This window comes from Lepus europaeus, chromosome 11, assembly GCF_033115175.1.
Source record: "Lepus europaeus isolate LE1 chromosome 11, mLepTim1.pri, whole genome shotgun sequence".
In the NCBI taxonomy this organism is placed as follows: domain Eukaryota; kingdom Metazoa; phylum Chordata; class Mammalia; order Lagomorpha; family Leporidae; genus Lepus; species Lepus europaeus.
This window is the reverse complement of record NC_084837.1, coordinates 42,771,591-42,791,017: the sequence shown is the minus strand read 5'-3', so window position 1 is coordinate 42,791,017 and position 19,427 is coordinate 42,771,591. Positions and strand designations below refer to the sequence as shown.

The 19,427-nt window shown below is 39.3% G+C and overlaps 1 protein-coding gene across 3 annotated transcripts in view; it reads left to right on the top strand.

Moving 5' to 3' along the window:
* Positions 1-19,427, top strand: part of ARHGAP5 (Rho GTPase activating protein 5) — an 88,637-nt gene that overhangs the window by 8,268 nt on the left and 60,942 nt on the right. For all 3 annotated transcript variants that reach the window (XM_062205297.1, XM_062205298.1, XM_062205296.1), the window contains exon 2: positions 2,642-6,525. In XM_062205297.1, coding sequence (XP_062061281.1) covers positions 2,806-6,525 — 3,720 coding nt within the window. In that variant the 5' untranslated portion in view covers positions 2,642-2,805. The remainder of the gene's footprint in view (positions 1-2,641; positions 6,526-19,427) is intronic.

The following is a 19,427-nucleotide window of genomic DNA, read 5'->3' as shown; positions in this document are numbered from 1 at the left end:
AAATTATAAATGGTTTATTATAACTCCAGGAATCAAATTAAGAAATGGAACTAATATTTATTAAGCCCCTTTTGTTTGTTACGTAGTTTGCTGTTTTTATTTTTAAGATTTACCTATTTGATAGGCAGAGTTAAAGAGAGAGAAGGAGAGAGAGAGATCTACATCTGCTGGTTCACTCCCCAAATGGCTGCGATAGGCAGAACTGAGCCTAGCTGAAGCCAGGAAGGAGCCAGGGGCTTCTTCCAGGTCTCCCAAGTGGGTGCAGGGGCCCAAGCATTTGGGCCGTCCTCCACTGCTTTCCCAGGCACATGAGCAGGGAACTGAATGGGAAGTGGAGCAGCTGGGACTTGAACCAGCATAGACCAGGGCTTTAATTCGCTGAGCCACAGTGCCGGCCCCCAGGCGCTTCACATTTTAAGGAAATTTCTAAGTTCTTACTTTGTATAATCAGGCAGCCACATTTTAGAACCAACTAGTAAATGATAGGAATCAGACTTTGAAGTCAGTTCATAGTTCCTAATTCGTTGTGTTGCTACCTTCAATATGATAACTTATTACAAAACTGAACAAAATAACAGTTTGATCATCAAGTGGTTAGTCATTACAGTTTGAGAGTGCTAAGAACAAATTGACAGAGGACTGGTGTTACAGCACAGTGGGTTAAGCTACTGTCTGCACTGCTGACATGCCATATGGACACTGGTTCAAGTCCTGGCTGCTCCACTTCTGATCTGGCTCCCTGCTAATGTGCCTGGGAAAGCAGTGGAACATGGCCCGAGTACTTGGGACCCCTGCACTCACATGGGAGACCCAGATGAAGCTGCTGATTTGGGCCTGGCCTATCCCTGCCCGTTGCGGCCATCTAGGGGAGTGAACCAGTGGGTGGAAGACTTCTATCTCTGTCTTTCTTTCTCTATCTGACTCTGCCTTTCAAGTGAATAAATTTTCAGGATTATACAAGCTCCCTTAAAAAAGAATAAATGTACAGAATATCAGATTAAGTCTAAAATTTTATATTAAAATCATTACAATTTTAGAAGCATTAAAGGCTTTTAACTTACAAAAACAATTTCTCTTCACCATTAGTTAATATGCAGATGTGCGGTATAATTGAAATAGATATGTACTTGCATTTGAGGTCAGTAAAAGAGCAAGGTACTTGTATTTGGTGGGGGAGAGCTGAGGTAATCTTAAATCTTTTTCTTCATGTTCATTATTAACTGTATTTCACATATAATGAATATTACTGGATTGTTTTCCTCTTATCTTTGAAATTTCAGCCTTAAAATAATGAGAAGTTTCTCAAAAAAAAAGTTTAAAAGACTGATTGATGACTTACATGTAAATAAACAGCAGAAGTTAAATTTCATGCAGATCATAAAAGTTATTTAACTGTTGGCATATCAGAATTCAAAGTTTGTCTCAAAAGACAATATAATCTTACCATTATTACCTTGATGATACTCAAAATACAATCTTTAAGCTCTTTATACCATATTGTGAGAGGAAATCCAGACACCAAGAGCATTTTAAAAAATTTGATAATTTTATGTCTCTTGGAATCCAATAAAAAAACCTGAAGCTTAGGTTTTTAAAAATGAGTTATTTATTTGAAAGGCAGAATGACAAGGAGAGACAGATGTCTTATATCTACTGGTTCATTCCCCCAAATGCTCACGGCATCCAGGACTAGGCCAGGAGCCAGGATTGTGTCAGCAGAAACCCAAGTACTTGGACCATCTATCTGCTGCCTCCAAGGTGCATTAGCAGGAAGCTGGGTTAGAATGACAGAATAGTTAGGACTCAATCCAGGTATTCTGATAATGGAAGATAGGTATCCCAAGTGATAACCCACTGTGCCATAATGCCTACCCAAGACTTGGATTTTTAAAAATATTATTTATTGAGACTGTTACTCTGCCTTTCAAATATATAAGTAAATATTTTTTGAGGTTTTATTTGTTGTATCTTTAAACTTGGCTAGGTATGAGATAAATATTTTATCTTTCATCTTAATAGAGAAGCGATGATGTACTTAATTGCTGTCATTTTTATTAACTGTCGATTATTTTTTCTATTTCCTTGATTATGGTTTGAATTTTTAATTGTTTTGGGGCATAAAATTTGATATTTCATAGGAATGTGTTGCCATTACTTAAAAATACTTTTAAATTCCAAAATCTTGTTAAATTCATAAGAAATTGTGTTTAAGAAATACATTTTGAGCCACCCTTACAAAGAAGAAAGCATATTGTTTGTTTTTTAAAAATTGTGAGGGAGTTGAAAAGGCAGCTAGTACATTTTAATTATACCCAACATAACCTCTAGTCAGAGAATATAGGAAAATTGATGGAGTGGAAAGGACTAGTTGTTTTCTCAAACTTAGATAAGGAAGAAGTAATTAGAAGCACAGTGCACATTGGGATACTAGGAGTTTATTTTAAAACTTCTGAAGTATTATATTAGATTTGTATTTATTCTGTTGGGCTTACTTTAAATTTTGAAGTCATCTTGTATTTATCAAATTATGTGGCAATTTTTTAAAGATTATTACAGGTTGATGCTTTGTTATGTTTATTTAATATGTATAATTCAGTATGGGTACTCAGTGACTAAGATTTGTCCTTTTTCCCCTTTGTAGGAAGATGATCCATATGATCTTGAAGACCTTTCTGCGCAGAAATGAGGGATATACAAGAACCAAATATAGTTCTGGAATTTGAGAATCTGTACTTTGAGATATTATTTTCAGAATGAGAAGTATATTGGTTACCTTTATGAATGTAGAGACATGAGAAGAGAGTTATGATGGCAAAAAACAAAGAGCCTCGTCCCCCATCCTATACTATCAGTGTAGTTGGACTCTCTGGGACTGAAAAAGACAAAGGTAACTGTGGAGTTGGGAAGTCATGTTTGTGCAATAGATTTGTACGCTCAAAAGCAGATGAATATTATCCAGAGCATACTTCTGTGCTTAGCACCATTGACTTTGGAGGACGAGTGGTAAACAATGATCATTTTTTGTACTGGGGTGACATAACACAAAGTGGTGAAGATGGAGTGGATTGCAAAATTCATGTCATTGAACAGACAGAGTTCATTGATGATCAGACTTTCTTGCCTCATCGGAGTACAAATTTACAACCATATATAAAACGTGCAGCTGCCTCCAAATTGCAGTCAGCAGAAAAACTAATGTACATTTGCACTGATCAACTAGGCTTGGAGCAAGACTTTGAGCAGAAGCAAATGCCTGAAGGGAAGCTCAATGTAGATGGATTTTTACTGTGCATTGATGTAAGTCAGGGATGCAATAGGAAGTTTGATGATCAACTTAAATTTGTGAACAACCTTTTTGTCCAGCTTTCAAAGTCAAAAAAACCTGTAATAATAGCTGCAACTAAATGTGATGAATGCGTGGATCATTATCTTAGAGAAGTTCAGGCATTTGCTTCGAACAAAAAGAACCTTCTTGTAGTGGAAACATCAGCACGATTTAATGTCAACATTGAGACATGTTTCACTGCACTGGTACAAATGCTGGATAAAACTCGTGGCAAGCCTAAAATTATTCCCTATCTGGATGCTTATAAAACACAAAGACAACTTGTTGTCACAGCAACAGATAAGTTTGAAAAACTTGTGCAAACTGTGAGAGATTATCATGCAACTTGGAAAACTGTTAGTAATAAATTAAAAAATCATCCTGATTACGAGGAATACATCAACTTAGAGGGAACAAGAAAGGCCAGGAATACATTCTCAAAACATATAGAACAACTTAAACAGGAACATATAAGAAAAAGGAGAGAAGAATATATAAGTACTTTACCAAGAGCTTTTAATACTCTTTTGCCAAATCTAGAAGAAATTGAACATTTAAATTGGTCAGAAGCTTTGAAGTTAATGGAAAAGAGACCAGATTTCCAGTTATGTTTTGTGGTGCTAGAAAAAACACCTTGGGATGAAACTGACCATATTGACAAAATTAATGATAGACGGATCCCATTTGACCTCCTGAGCACTTTAGAAGCTGAAAAAGTCTATCAGAACCATGTACAACATCTAATATCAGAGAAACGGAGAGTAGAAATGAAGGAAAAATTTAAAAAGACTTTGGAAAAAATTCAGTTCATTTCACCTGGGCAGCCATGGGAGGAAGTTATGTGCTTTGTTATGGAGGATGAAGCCTTCAAATACATCACTGAGTCTGATAGCAAAGAGGTATACGGTAGGCATCAGCGAGAAATAGTTGAAAAAGCCAAAGAAGAGTTTCAGGAAATGCTTTTTGAGCATTCTGAACTTTTTTACGATTTAGATCTCAATGCAACACCTAGTTCAGATAAAATGAGTGAAATTCATACTGTTCTGAGTGAAGAACCTAGATATAAAGCTTTACAAAAACTTGCACCGGATAGGGAATCACTTCTGCTTAAACATATAGGATTTGTTTATCATCCCACTAAAGAAACATGCCTTAGTGGCCAGAATTGTACAGACATTAAAGTGGAACAGCTACTTGCCAGCAGTCTTTTGCAGTTGGATCATGGCCGCTTACGGTTGTATCATGATAGTACCAATATAGATAAAGTTAACCTTTTCATTTTAGGGAAGGATGGCCTTGCTCAAGAACTAGCAAATGAAATAAGGACACAATCCACTGATGATGAATATGCCTTAGATGGAAAAATTTATGAACTTGATATTCGGCCGGTTGATGCCAAATCGCCTTACTCTTTGAGTCAGTTATGGACAGCCGCCTTTAAACCACATGGGTGCTTCTGTGTATTTAATTCCATTGAGTCACTGAGTTTTATTGGGGAATTTATTGGAAAAGTACGAACTGAAGCTTCTCAGATCAGAAAAGATAAATACATGGCTAATCTTCCATTTACATTAATTCTGGCTAATCAGAGGGATTCCATTAGTAAGAATCTACCAATTCTCAGGCACCAAGGACAGCAGTTGGCAAACAAGTTACAGTGTCCTTTTGTAGATGTACCTACTGGTACATATCCTCGTAAATTTAATGAAACTCAAATAAAACAGGCTCTGAGAGGAGTATTGGAATCAGTTAAACATAATTTAGATGTGGTGAGCCCAGTTCCCACCAATAAAGATGTATCAGAAGCTGACTTGCGAATTGTCATGTGTGCCATGTGTGGTGATCCATTTAGTGTGGATCTTATTCTTTCACCCTTCCTTGATTCTCATTCTTGCAGCGCTGCTCAAGCTGGACAGAATAATTCATTAATGCTTGATAAAATCATTGGTGAAAAAAGGAGGCGGATACAGATAACAATATTATCATACCACTCTTCAATTGGAGTAAGGAAGGATGAACTGGTTCATGGGTATATATTAGTTTACTCTGCCAAACGGAAAGCATCGATGGGAATGCTTCGAGCATTTCTATCAGAAGTTCAAGACACCATTCCTGTGCAACTGGTGGCAGTCACTGATAGCCAAGCAGATTTTTTTGAAAATGAGGCTATCAAGGAGTTAATGACTGAAGGAGAACACATTGCAACTGAGATCACTGCTAAGTTCACAGCATTGTATTCTTTATCTCAGTATCATCGGCAAACTGAGGTCTTTACTCTGTTTTTTAGTGATGTTCTAGAGAAAAAAAATATGATAGAAAATTCCTATTTGTCTGATAATACAAGGGAATCAACCCATCAAAGTGAAGATGTTTTTCTACCATCTCCCCGAGACTGTTTTCCCTATAACAATTACCCTGATTCAGACGATGACACAGAAGCACCACCTCCTTACAGTCCAATTGGGGATGACGTACAGTTGCTTCCAACACCTAGTGATCGTTCCAGATACAGGTTAGATTTGGAAGGAAATGAATATCCTATTCATAGCACCCCAAACTGTCATGATCATGAACGCAACCATAAAGTGCCTCCACCTATTAAACCCAAACCAGTTGTACCTAAAACAAATGTGAAAAAACTAGATCCAAACCTTCTAAAAACAATTGAAGCTGGCATTGGTAAGAATCCAAGAAAACAGACTTCTCGGGTGCCTTTGGCACATCCTGAAGATATGGATTCTTCAGATAACTACGCAGAACCCATCGACACAATTTTCAAACAGAAGGGCTATCCTGATGAGATTTATGTTGTCCCAGATGATAGTCAGAATCGAATCATTAAAATTCGAAATTCGTTTGTAAATAACACTCAAGGAGATGAAGAAAATGGATTTTCTGATAGGACCTCAAAAAGTCATGGTGAACGGAGACCTTCAAAATATAAATATAAATCTAAAACCCTATTTAGTAAAGCTAAGTCATACTATAGAAGAACACATTCAGATGCAAGTGATGATGAGGCTTTTACCACTTCTAAAACAAAAAGAAAAGGAAGGCATCGTGGAAGTGAGGAAGATCCACTTCTTTCTCCTGTTGAAACTTGGAAAGGGGGTATCGATAATCCTGCAATCACTTCTGACCAGGAGGTAGATGATAAGAAGATGAAAAAGAAAACCCACAAAGTAAAAGAAGATAAAAAAGTAAGTTTGATAGATGTATGATCAGTAGTGTTTATAAAGATGCTTGGTTTTGCTCTTTAAAATGTATACATGTATTTTTTAATAGACTTGAGATTTTTTTCTATGATAACTTATAAATGCATTCAGTAAATATTAGCTTAATTTTCTGAATAATTTTCTTGGGGCAAACTTTTCAGTACTTTTTCTGTGCTTTATTTGAGATAATGTTTGATTTCTTACTCTTCAACATACTAAATCTGGGTGAATATGTTTATATTTACAAAAACCTAGATAGGAAGTGATTTTTTTCTTTTGTTTCATTTTGGTTTCAGTCCTGTTGGTCTGTTTTCCCTTTGTGTTAGTCAGCTCTTTGTCATCATAAGGAAATACTTGATACAGGCTGCTTATGAAAGTAAGTTTATTTAGTTCATAGTTCTGCAGGTTCAAAGTCTAAATGAAATAGTGCAGGCTGTGGCAGATAAGGGAGGTGTCCAGGCAGGAAGCAAAGAGAAGAGGAAGGGACCAGGCTTGTTATTTAGGAACAACCCTCAGGAGAGTTAACCAAGGAGTCCCAAGAGAACTATCTCATGCACTCAGTGACTTAAGTAGCATCCTCTAGTCCCCATCTCTGACAAGTTCCACAGAAGCACACAATGCTGCTATCCTGGGGACCAAGCCTGCAATGCCATGAACCTTTCTGAGGGACATAATTAAGTTGTATCTTAACTGTGATACTTTCTTGCCTGTCAGTTTTGCAATATTTATTTAATACACCTGTCTCACAAAGGTGTTAAGATAATAAAATTTAAACAATTTGTATTCTGGGAGGTTTGTTCACTTTTCTAGGTAACTTTGCAGATGGTGGTTTACTACCCAATGGCACACATAGGTTTTTGAATTATATAAGATCAAATAGTAAAGTTTCATCTTTTATCTTTTAGTAGATATTAATTCATCTGATATTATTAAGAATTAGAAACCAAAATATGTGTAGTATTTTAAGCTGTATTCAGTGATGCTCATTAGATCTTTTTCATAGTGGTATTTTAAAAAAAAGATTTATTTATATATTTTGAAAGGCAGAGCTGCAGAGATCGAGAGGGTGAGAGGTGTTTCATCTTCTGGTTCACTCTCCAGATGATTGCAGTGTCCTGAGCTGGGCTGCTCCAAAGCCAGGAGCCTGGAGCATCTTCTGGATCTCCCATGTGGGTGCAGGGGCCCAAGGACTTGGGCCATCTTTCTACTGCTTTCCCAGGCCATAGCAGAGGGCTGTATCAGAAGTCAAGCATCTGGGACTCGAACTGGTGCCCATATGGGATGCTGGCACTGCAGGTGGCAGCTTTACTTGCTCCACCACAACGCTGGTCCCAGATCTGTTTCATAGTGGTATTTTAGCAACTTCAGTTTTTGGGTTTTTGTATAGATTTATTTATTTGTAAAGCAGAGTGACAGAAAAGAGGGAGGAGTGAAAAAGAGGCAGGTCATCCATCTGCTGGTTATTCCACAAATGGCCACAACGGTTGGGGCTGGGCCGTGTTGAAGCCAGGAGCCTGCAACTGCCATGGTGTCTGCAAGTGCCCAAGCACTTGGGCCAGCTTACACTGCCCTCCCAGGCACATTAGCAGGAAGCTAGATTGGATACAAGCTGTGGGTTAACCTGCTGTACCACAACACATGCCCTACAACTTAACTTTTTTTTTTTTTTTTTAAAGATTTATGTTGGTTATTTGAAAGGCAGAGTTAGAGCCAGAGCCAGAGCCAGAGAGAGAGGGAGAGGGAGAGAGAGAGAGATCTTCCATCCGCAGCTTCACTCCCCAGGTGGCTGCAATGGCCAGAGCTGTCTTGATCTGAAGCCAGGAGCTTCTTCCGAGTCTCCCACGTGGGTGCAGGGTCCCAAGGACTTGGGCCATCTTCCACTGCTTTCCCAGACTGTAGCAGAGAGCTGGATCAGAAGTGGAACAGCTGGGACTCTAACCGACCCCCATATGGGATGCTGGCACTGCAGGCAGTGGCTTTACCCACTACCCCACAGTGCCAGCCCCAAGCAACTTTACTTCTTATACTATCAGATTTGTGTACTTGATTGTATACAAACTTTTATTCAAGGATTTTTGGGGTCTTACTGTAGGAAATTCAGTAGGCTTTTAGGTACCATTTTTTTGCTAATTTTTTCCTCATTAGATCCATAGTCTTATAAATTATACATATTTACTACAGCTAACTGCTGTTTATCAAGCCAAATTATTTTGAGTAAGATTACTTTAATTTTCTTATTTTACAGTAATTTGTTTATTTTAGTTGGGTAGACTCCATATTATTTTCTAACTAAACTATAGTATTTCTTTACATGATCATGAATAGTTCTCTAGGCAAGTAAGCTGTTTTTACATGAGACTCATCTAGACTTACAGCACATATTCTTTTTAACTAACAACACACACCAACAGTCAATATCTCTGGCATCTTTTCACTTGCAGCCTGTAATCGTTAATCCCATATACACATTTAATGATTGCTGAAAGACTTCAGTGTTTTTCTCTTGATTTGCTTATACAGGTTAGGCATCACTAATCCAGAATGCTTCAAAATCCAAAACTTTTTAAGCGCTGTCATGATGCCAATAAATGCAAACTCCCACACTTTACCTCATATGTTAGGTTGTAGCAGAAACGTGAACATACTAAAAATACTGAATAAAATTACATTCAGTTCATTTGCATAAGGATTATATGGCATATAAATGAATTTTTATTTAAATTTGGGACCTATCCCCATGGTATTTCATCATGTATGTGCAAATATTTCAAAATTTAAAAAAGCAAAACTAGAAACTAAGTGCTTTTGGTCCCAAACACTTCAGATAAGGGATATTCAACTTGTATTTAACTTAACACTTTTTTTTTCTAAAGACGATTTATTTGAAAGGCAGAGTTAGAGAGAGAGGTCTTCCATCTGCTGGTTCACTACCCAAATGGCTGCAATGGCTGGAGCTGGACCAGACTGAAGCCAGGAGCTTCTTCTGGGTTTTGCATGCAGGTGCAGGGGCCCAAGCACTTGGGCCATCTTCCACTGCTTTCCCAGACCATAGCAGGGAGCTGGATTGGAAGTAGAGCAGCTGGGACTTGAACTAATGCCTGTATGGGATGCCAGAGCTGCAGGTGGAGGCTTAACCTACGCCACAGCACTGGCCCCTCAAGTTGTATTATTAAAACCACTTAATGTTTGCCTTATTAACAAAGGTATAGCATCTAGTCTGTTTTTAAATTGCTTCTGTGTTTTAGTGTTATTTTTCCAATTTTGTTCAGAAATCTAGTTGTTACACTAATTTTTTAAAAACATTTTTTTCAACTTAGTATTTCCAGGAATAGTAAAAGGAGTTGTATACTCAGATTTAACTGATTTACATTTTGGTTGAGCAGTGCTGTGTGTGTGGTGGGGGTTAAGGTAGGGTATATTGTTTTGCTTTTTGTTTTTTGAGCTATGAGATGAACTTGGATTCAGTGGGTTCTACCATTGAGTACTTCACTGTGTATTCCTTAAGAATAAAAACATTTCCTCCCCTTCATTTTTTTTTAAAGATTTATTTATATATTTATAAGGCAGAGTTAAGAGCTGGAGAGCCAGAGAGAAACAGAGACAGACAGATTTTCCATCTGCTTGTTAACTCCACAGATCGCCACAACAGCCAGGGCTGGGCCAGGCCAAAGTCAGGAGCTTCTAGGTATCCCTGGTGGGTCGCAAGGACCCAAAGACTTGGGCTATCTTTAGCTACTTTTCCCAGGGTATTCATTAACAGGGAGATGGACCTGCACCCTTACAAGATACCAGCGTTGCAGGTGGCAGCTTTACCCAATATGCCACAATGTTGGCCCCAAAACATTCCCTTTAAGTAGTAGTACAGTCATATCTTTCCATATTGCTGCATAACCTTTCCGATTATAATATTACTGATTATATGGTATTCCATTTAGCAAATACATCAAAACTGGTTGTTTAGGTTTGCAAGTTTTTAACATTTTTGCTTTTTTTTTTTTTTTTTTAACTGCGGTGGTCAGTTGTTTGCATAAAAGTGTTCTTTTATTTTAGTTTGTCTTTATTTTTAAGCGTTTATTTATTTGAAAGGCAGAGTTACAGAGAGGAAGAGGCAGAGAAAGAGGTTTTCCATCTGCTGGTTCATTCCCCAGATGGCCACAACAGCCAGAGCTGAGCCATTCTGGGTTCAGGGGCCCAAGTACTTGGTCCATCTTCTGCTTTCCTAGGCCATAGCAGAGAGCTGGATTGGAAGTGGAATAGCCAGGACTCGAACTGCACCCATATGGGATGCTGCAGGTGGAGACTTCCCCTGCTACACCACAGTGCCAGCCCCTTTAGTTTTTAAAAAAAGATCTGTTTGTTTGAAAGGCAGTGTTAGAGAGAGAAACTCCCCAAATGGCTGCAGAGGTGGGACTGGGCCAGACTGAAGCCAGGAGTCTGGAACTCCGTCCGGGTTTCCTTTGTGGGAGGCAAGGATCCAGGCACTTGGGCCATCTTCCACTTTTTCCTAGGCACAGTAATGGGGAACTGGATCAGAAATGGAGCAGCCAGGACTTGAACTGGCACTCATATGGGATGCTGGCATTGCAGGTGGCAGCTTAACCCGCAACGTTAAAACATTGGTCCCAAAAGTGTTCCTTTTAAGAAATATGTACATTTATTTGAAAAGCAGAGAAAGATCTGATCCACCAGTTCACTCTAAATACATGCAGCAGGTGAAGCTGGGCTAGAATAAAGCCAGGAGTTGGGAACTTAGTCCATGTTTGCATGTGGATGATAGAGCACCAACTACTTTAAGCAGGTAGAGCTTGCTGCAATCCAGGTGTACAGGAAGCTGGAATCAGAAGCGAAAGCAAGGCTTGAACTGAGGGTCTCCCATATGAGATGCAGGTATTCCCCGTGACATCTTAACAAATTCTCACCCTCAGAGTTTGTTCCATCTGGATAAATGTACAACAGTGAAAGTAACTAGATTTAAAAGGCCTGAGTATTACAGTGATTCAGAATTTCTTACTGTCACAGGTCTTTTAATGTCAATTTCTCAACTATGAGTACCTTAAGAAGGAATGTGCCAAAATTATATTCTGGAATTTTATTACATTCTTCATTCCAATTAATTAAAGATGTTGAATAGAATTAATGATGTTGATTTGAAAATTAATATTCTTTGAATTATATTTGGGCCCTTTCATATCTGATAATGTACTACTCAGTCACTTACCTATAGAGTGTTAGAGATACAGAGACCACATGAGAAATGAAGAAAACTAAAAGTTGACTTTTTTTTTTTTTTAAGATTTATTCATTTGAAAGAGTTTAACAGAGAGGAGAGGCAGAGGGAGAGAGGTCTTCCATGTGCTGGTTCACTCTCCAGTTGGCCGCAATGGGGATCCGAAGCCAAAAGCCAGGAGTTTCTTCTGGGTCTCCTTGTGGATGCAGGGGACCGAGGAATTGGGCCATCCGCTACTGGTTTCCCAAACCATAGCAGAGAGCTGGATCAGAAGTGGAGCAGCCAGAACTTGAACCAGCACCCACATGGGATGCCAGCACTGCGGGTGGCGGCTTTACCCACTACACCACAGTGCCAGCCCCAAAAGTTGACTTTTTAAAAATCCAGAAAAATAGACAAATGCCTGACGTGATTGATAAAGGGAAAAAAAGAAACATCTTGATTTAAAAGGAAGTTGCAATTAAAAGGTAGGTCAGATTAAAAAGACAGTAGACAAAAATATTAATATTATACCAACAAATTTGAAAGTTAATACAAAATGAACAAACTGCTAGGAAATTAGAATTTGTAACTATCAAGGAGAAATTGTGAAGTAGTATTTACATTTTTCTACCAAGGAAATACTATGTCCAGATAAGTATACACATTTTTCAAGCAATAGTTCAGTTTCCAAGAGAATATAAAGCAAAGGAAAACATTTTCACTTCAATCTCTGAAATAATCTATCCTTATTTCTAGAACTAGACAAGGATGCTACAAGAAAGGAAAATTATATTCCTGTTTTTCTCATGAGTGTACATGCAAAATTCTTGGAATAAAATACAGGTTCATAGGCCCTAACTGTAATTTTGAAATCTTGTAACCCATGAAAATCCAGCGATTTTTCAGAACTTTGGAATACAACCTGATTTGAACTGTTCTTATTTGTGGCAAAACCTGACTTGAGCAGCTGCGAGACTGATTATTTGTTGTTTATCTTATTCAGAGTGAATATCCATACAGTTCATTATAAAAATATTAATGTGTTTGATTATAGAGTACTCACCTTCAATTTGCTCCTGTTACATAATATAGATTTTTTTTTTTTGTATCATAGCTATGGTAATGATTAAACTTGTTTTGAATTCTGAAGCATCTCTCACTTTAAGAGTTTTTAACAAGGGATTTTGGACCCAATACAGCAAGCAAACCTGCAACAGTATATAAAAGGAAAATCTTATTCAAGTCGTATTTATACCAGATTGGCAAAGGATAGCTTAATATTAGAAAATCTATTTGTACATATAGTTTACTCCAGTAACAGATAAAAGAAAATGTAGTATGTCAATTCAGAAAAAGTACTTAATAAAGGTTAATAAATTTATGGGAAAACTACTAAATTAGGAAAAAATGTATGCAAAATTTACAGTAGACATCAATTTTCTTCCTAAATGGGGAAATACATTGTCTTTCAATCAGAAACAAGGTAAAAAAAAAAAAATAGTGCCACTACTTAAATTCATTATTATACAGAGATCAATCAAAAGCAGTAAGATAAGAAAAAGAAGTTAATAGTATGAGTGTTGGGACAGGCATTGTGGTGCGGCAGGTTAAGTTATACCTTGTGACATCAACATCTCCTGCCAGCACTGATTTGAGTCCTGACTGCTCCATTTCCTTGCTAATGTGCAGCAGAGGATGGCTCAAGTACTTGGATCCTTGCAACCCATATAGCAGACCTAGTTGGGGTTCTGGCTCCTGTCTTCCGCCTGGCCCAGCCTTAGCTGTGACCATTTATGGAATAAACTAGCAGATGGATGATCCCTCTCTTCCTTCTTCCCATTCCCTCTGTCTTTCAAATATCCTTAAATTTTTTTTCTTTAAAAAATTAATGGTAGAAAAGACAAAACAAAATGACCATTATTGGCTGATAATGATTATCAGTGTAAAAGCCAGAAAGGATCTACGGCTAAATCACTTGTATGAAAGAAGATTAGCAAAATGACTTGATGTAAGATCAGTAATCAAAAAAGTCAGTTGTATCTTTATATATCAATAACAAACATGAGAAACATGAGAAGATAACCATTCACAAAAGCATGGCAGATTATCATCCCTAGGAGTGAATCATTATAATATGTGCAAATCTCTATGTGCAGAAGCATAAAACTACTGGAAGACATTAAAGATGACCTAAATGAACAGTGAAGTAACTGCTTTCCAGTTCATGAATATAGCATTTCATAAAGAAGTCCACATTCTTTAGACTGAGCTTGAGATTCAGCACTGTTTCATTAGAAGTCTTAAGGATTTTCAAGAAATGTCATGTGTTGATTCTAATCTATATTTGAAAGAGTAAGTGGCTGAAAATGGCCAGGATGTTTCAGAATGGGATGGTAATAGCTGTGGTGGTGTGTGTGCTTTCTTTATTGCATAATAAAAGTTTAGTATTTAAGACAGTGTGATGTTTTCACAGGGATAGGCACATTAACCAGTCGAATAGAGAGCCCAGAAACTGGGAGCGGTGGGAAGACTTGAAATGTTGGTCTGAATTGGGTTGTACAAATTTAAATGGTGAGGACAGGCCTCCTTGAAAAGTGTCATCTTTGGTTGAATCTGGTAGATGAATAAGAAGTATCCAGGAGATTGGGGGTTGATTAGACAGTATTTAATGCTGAATGAATAGCATGTGCATGTAATGGGATGGAAAGGAACATGGTGTGTTCTTAAAGGTTAGTGTGTTTGGTCGTTGATCCAGGGCAGGCATTGGCAAACATTCTGTAAAAGGCCAGATAAGTATTTGAGTTGGAGAGTCGTATAGTCTATTGCAACTAGTCAGGTATGCTTTTATACTGTGAAAGCAGCGCTTAATGATATGTAAACTAATGAACATGGCTGAGATCAAATGAAGCTTTTTTTTTTTTTTTTGACAGAGTTAGAAAGAGAAAGGTCTTCCTTTTTCCGTTGGTTCACCCCCAAGTGGCCGTTGCAGCCGGTGTGCTGTGCCGATCCCAAGCCAGGAGACAGGTGCTTCCTCCTGGTCTCCCATGCGGGTGCGGGGCCCAAGGACCTGGGCCATCCTCCACTGCACTCCCGGACCACAGCAGAGAGCTGGACTGGAAGAGGAGCAACCGGGACAGAATCCGGCGCCCCAACTGGGACTAGAACCCCGGGGTGCTGGCACCACAGGCGGAGGACTAGCCTAGTGAGCCATGGTGCTGGCCAAATGAAGCTATTTTCAAAAGCAGGTGGTAGGGTGGGTTTTGCTCCCAGGCTGTAAAGTTTTCTGATGCTCTAGGGAAGAATGTAGAATAAGGATAGGAATAAGAGCAAGTACCAGATTCTGAGACCTGTTAGCAATGTTAGGAATTTAGTTATTTAGCCTAGTAGTAATTTGAAACTAGAGAGTGAATGGATTTGTTTCTTGAGATAACATGGTTGTCGTATGGAGAATGGATTGAGTGAAGGCTGGAGAGAATGTAGAAGACCAGTTAGTATATTATAGTAGTGTTAGCAAACAATGGTGAAGAGTTGGAACACTTGGAGTGAGGAGGGAGAATGGCAATAACAGGAAACTGAATGGGTTTGAGAGCCAATTCAAGTGCATAGGATTTGATAGTGTTGCATATTAATTGCAGTGTGAGAATAATGAATAAGATAGGAAAGATACCTTCTTGATTTGTGGCTTTTACAACTTCATCAGTGCTGATACTATACTGTTCATGAGGTAGAGCCTTAGGAATTTGTTAGGTTTGGAGGTGGAGTGGTGGGGTGGAACTTAAAACCTTGATTGCAGAGTTCAACTAGAAGTATCAAGTAGGTAGTACAGATCTTCAGGAGAGGTCTAAGTTGGAGATATGTTATCTAGGACACAATGAGTTACAGATGGCAATGAATGAAGTCCCTATGGAGTGAATACAGCAGCTTGCCTAACGTAAGAGCTTTGAGGAGTTGCCAATTTTGAATGGCCAAAATAGTAGAGGTGATGTTAAGAATAGGCAGAGAGAGAGGATGAACCAATCATTCTTATCTGGTTCCCTTACCTATATTAGGGATTATATGCAATACTTCCCTTGAGTTGTGATAGATGTAGGAGGTGCTTCTTTCCAAGTGGCTGGCATGTAGTATTCAAAAAATATATGCAAGCATCAGGCCTAAAATAGCTTGCCACATTTTTTTCAGAGCAGTCCTCTGTCCTAGTTGCTCCATTAGTTTTAACTGATTTTTAAATGTTCTTAAAATTTTGTATTCTTGAGTTTACACACTCCCTCCCTCCCTGCTTTTTTTTTTTTTTCTTCCGTACAAGAGAAAAGATCATTCTGTTTACCTTCCTTCTTTGATTCCAAGATGGGGCAGGCTAAGAATCTCTTTTCAGGTTTCTTGACAGCTGGAAAATCCTAACTTTCAGGCACTAGTGTCAACTAAAGAAGGCTCAGATACTGGTTTATTAAAACTGACATTTCTGCCGAAGAGAATGCTTGCTACTTGGTTGTATTTTGTATTATGTTACAAAATGAATTCAGTGGCCGGTGCCATGGCTTAACAGGCTAATCCTCCGCCTTGCAGCGCCGGCACACCGGGTTCTAGTCCCGGTTGGGGCGCCGGATTCTATCCTGGTTGCCCCTCTTCCAGGCCAGCTCTCTTCTATGCCCGGGAAGGCAGTGGAGGATGGCCCAAGTCCCTGGGCCCTGCACCCGCGTGGGAGACCAGGAGAAGCACCTGGCTCCTGGCTTCGGATCAGCACGAATCGCCGGCCGCAGTGGCCATTGGAGGGGGAACCAACAGCAAAAAGGAAGACCTTTCTGTCTGTCTCTCTATCTGCCTGTCAAAAAAAAAAAAAAAGAATTCAGTGTTTAGTAACAAAACATTCTTGGTTGTAATCAGCAATGAGAATTACTATTTTTTAATTGAGTGACCTATGATGTACATAAACATTTCTATATAACTGAAATGAAGTTTCACAAAAACAACACTTAGCTTTACTTTGTGCATTATTTTGATTTTCTAGTTCATTTCAGTGAAAAAAGTGTTGAATGTGACCTATTGAATTGATTTGATAACCTACTAGTGTTTCAAAAGCAGTGCATGAAGAGAATGAATTTGAATTGTGTTAATATATGTGCCTGTTTTTAGCTCATGTTCAGTGAATTGAGGTATCATTATGTTTAAGCTAGTTTTTTTTTAATATCTAAGTGCTATTATTTTAATTCAGATAGAGATTAAATAGTAAAATATTTTGAAACTTATGGTGCATTAATATAAGCTGGCATTCTGATGATTTTTCACTTTGGACTTCCTTTTAAATTGTTTTCCTATTTTATTTTTGGTTTAAGTTATTTTCCTATTTTATTTTCAGTTCCTGAATCTTTTCCTTTTCTTACTTAACGATCATGACCTCCTATTTTATTCTCAAATATTGATTCCAATACATGTTCCCCATGCCCCGTATTGTATTATTCCCCTTTTATCTAATACCAGATAGTGTCTTGGGAGATTTTTGCTGTTTAGCCATTATGCTAGGGTTCAGACCCCTTGGGGGGAAGGATTTCAAAATAGGTATGTTTTCATAATAAAAAACAATGAAGGTTTAGGTTTTAAAATGTATATATGGGCTGGCACTGCAGCTCACTTGGCTAATCCTCTGCCTGCGGTGCCGGCACCCCAGGTTCTAGTCCCAGTTGGGGTGCCGGATTCTGTCCTGGTGGCTCCTCTTCCAGGCCAGCTCTCTGCTATGGCCCGGGAAGGCAATGGAGGATGGCCCAAGTCCCTGGGCCCTGCACCCGCACTGGAGACCAGGAGAAGCACCTGGCTCCTGGCTTCTGATCAGCAAGATGCGCTGTCCGCAGCGGCCATTGGAGGGTGAACCAACGGCAAAAAGGAAGACCTTTCTGTCTGTCGGTCTCTCTTATTATCCACTCTGCCTGTCAAAAGTAAAAAGATAAAAATAAAAAATAAGATTTATTTACTTAAATTTGAAGGCCAGAGTTGCACCGAGAGAGAAGGAGAGGCAGAGAGAGAGAGAGAGGTCTTCCATCCTCTGGTTCACTCCCCAGATGGCCACAATGGCTGGAGCTGTGCTGATCCAAAGTCAGGGGCCAGGAGCTTCCTCCGGATCTCCCACGTGGGTGCAGGGGCCCAAGGACTTGGGCCATCCTCTGCTGGTTTCCCAGGCCATAGCAGAGAGCTGGATCGGAACTGGAGCAGCCGGGACTTGAACCGGCACCCATGTAAGATGCCGGCACTGCCAGCAATGGCTTTAACCGCTATGCCACAGTGCCAGCGCCCTAATATTTTTGTTTTTAAAGATTTATTGGGGGCCGGCACCGTGGCTTACTTAGTTAATCCTCTGCCTGCGGCCCCAGCATCCCATATGGGCGCCGGGTTCTAGTCCTGTCTGCTCCTCTTCCAGTCCAGCTCTCTGCTGTGGCCCGGGAAGGTAGTGGAGGATGGCCCAAGTGCTTGGGCCCCTGCACCACCCGCCTGGGAGACCAGGAAGAAGCTCCTGACTTCAGATTATCTCAGTGCCAGCTGTGGCGGCCATTTGCGGGGTGAACCAACAGAAGGAACTCCTTTCGCTCTCTCAGTGTCTAACTCTACCTGTTAAATAAAAGGATTTATTTATTTGAAAGAGTCACACAGAGAAGGAGAGGCAGAGAGAGAGAGAGGCCCTCCATCCACTGGCCCACTCTCCAACTGGCCGCAACAGCCTGAGCTACACCTATCCGAACCCAGGAGCTTCCTCCGGATCTCCCATGTGGGTGCAGGGGCCCAAGGACCTGGACTGTACTCCACTGCCCTCCCAGGCCACAGCAGAGAGCCGGATCGGAAGTAGAGCAGCTGGGACTCAAACCAATGCCCACATGGGATGCTGGCACTGCAGGCAGTGGCTTTACCTGCTGCCCCACAGCACCGGCTCCCAGGCCCTCTAATTTGATGTTAAATAGTGCTTTGATACTGTTCCGTTAATATGGTAGCTCCATTAGAATGTAGTAACTCTTAGGTTTAGAATTATTTGACTTCTGACTTCTAGAATCTCATAGTCTTTATTAAGTAAAATGCCTTTTTAAAATAATTGCTAACCAAGTAGTGACCACCATTTTCACTTGATCTGCAAATTTTTAATTGCATATATTACAAAATAGGTGGAAATATGTCTGTATTGAACTGTTGTTTCTCCCTATCAAAATGCATAACTTACAGGGTAAGCATGGCTTTTGTTTGTAGTATATGTACTCCAGCCTCTTGACAGTCATTAATTCAGTTTCATAGGTTCTTGTAGAATTTTAATTAAAGCCAAATAAAAAATTGTTAAAAAGCTTACTCTAGAAGGAGTACTTAACAAATACAATAGGGTAGACTTGCACTTTGTTTAATGAGCAAAGATTCTTCATTTAAAGTCTTGAACCTCTTGAAAGCTTCAACTTCTATATTTTTCAACTATTATCTGAGCACATCATGATTAGATTTCTTGGCAGTTGTTATAGCATATCCATTATTACCTTGCAGGCACTCCTGTATGAGACAAAGTGATAGTCACCTTTTTACTGGAAGTGTGTTTGGAAGAATAAGTAAGCAACTCAGATCTTTCAGCCAGCACCTTTTCCAGACTCCTATTCTTGAGTTGGTTCCTGTATCTGGTCCTAACCAATACACTCTGGCACATGCCAGAGGAATGGAATTA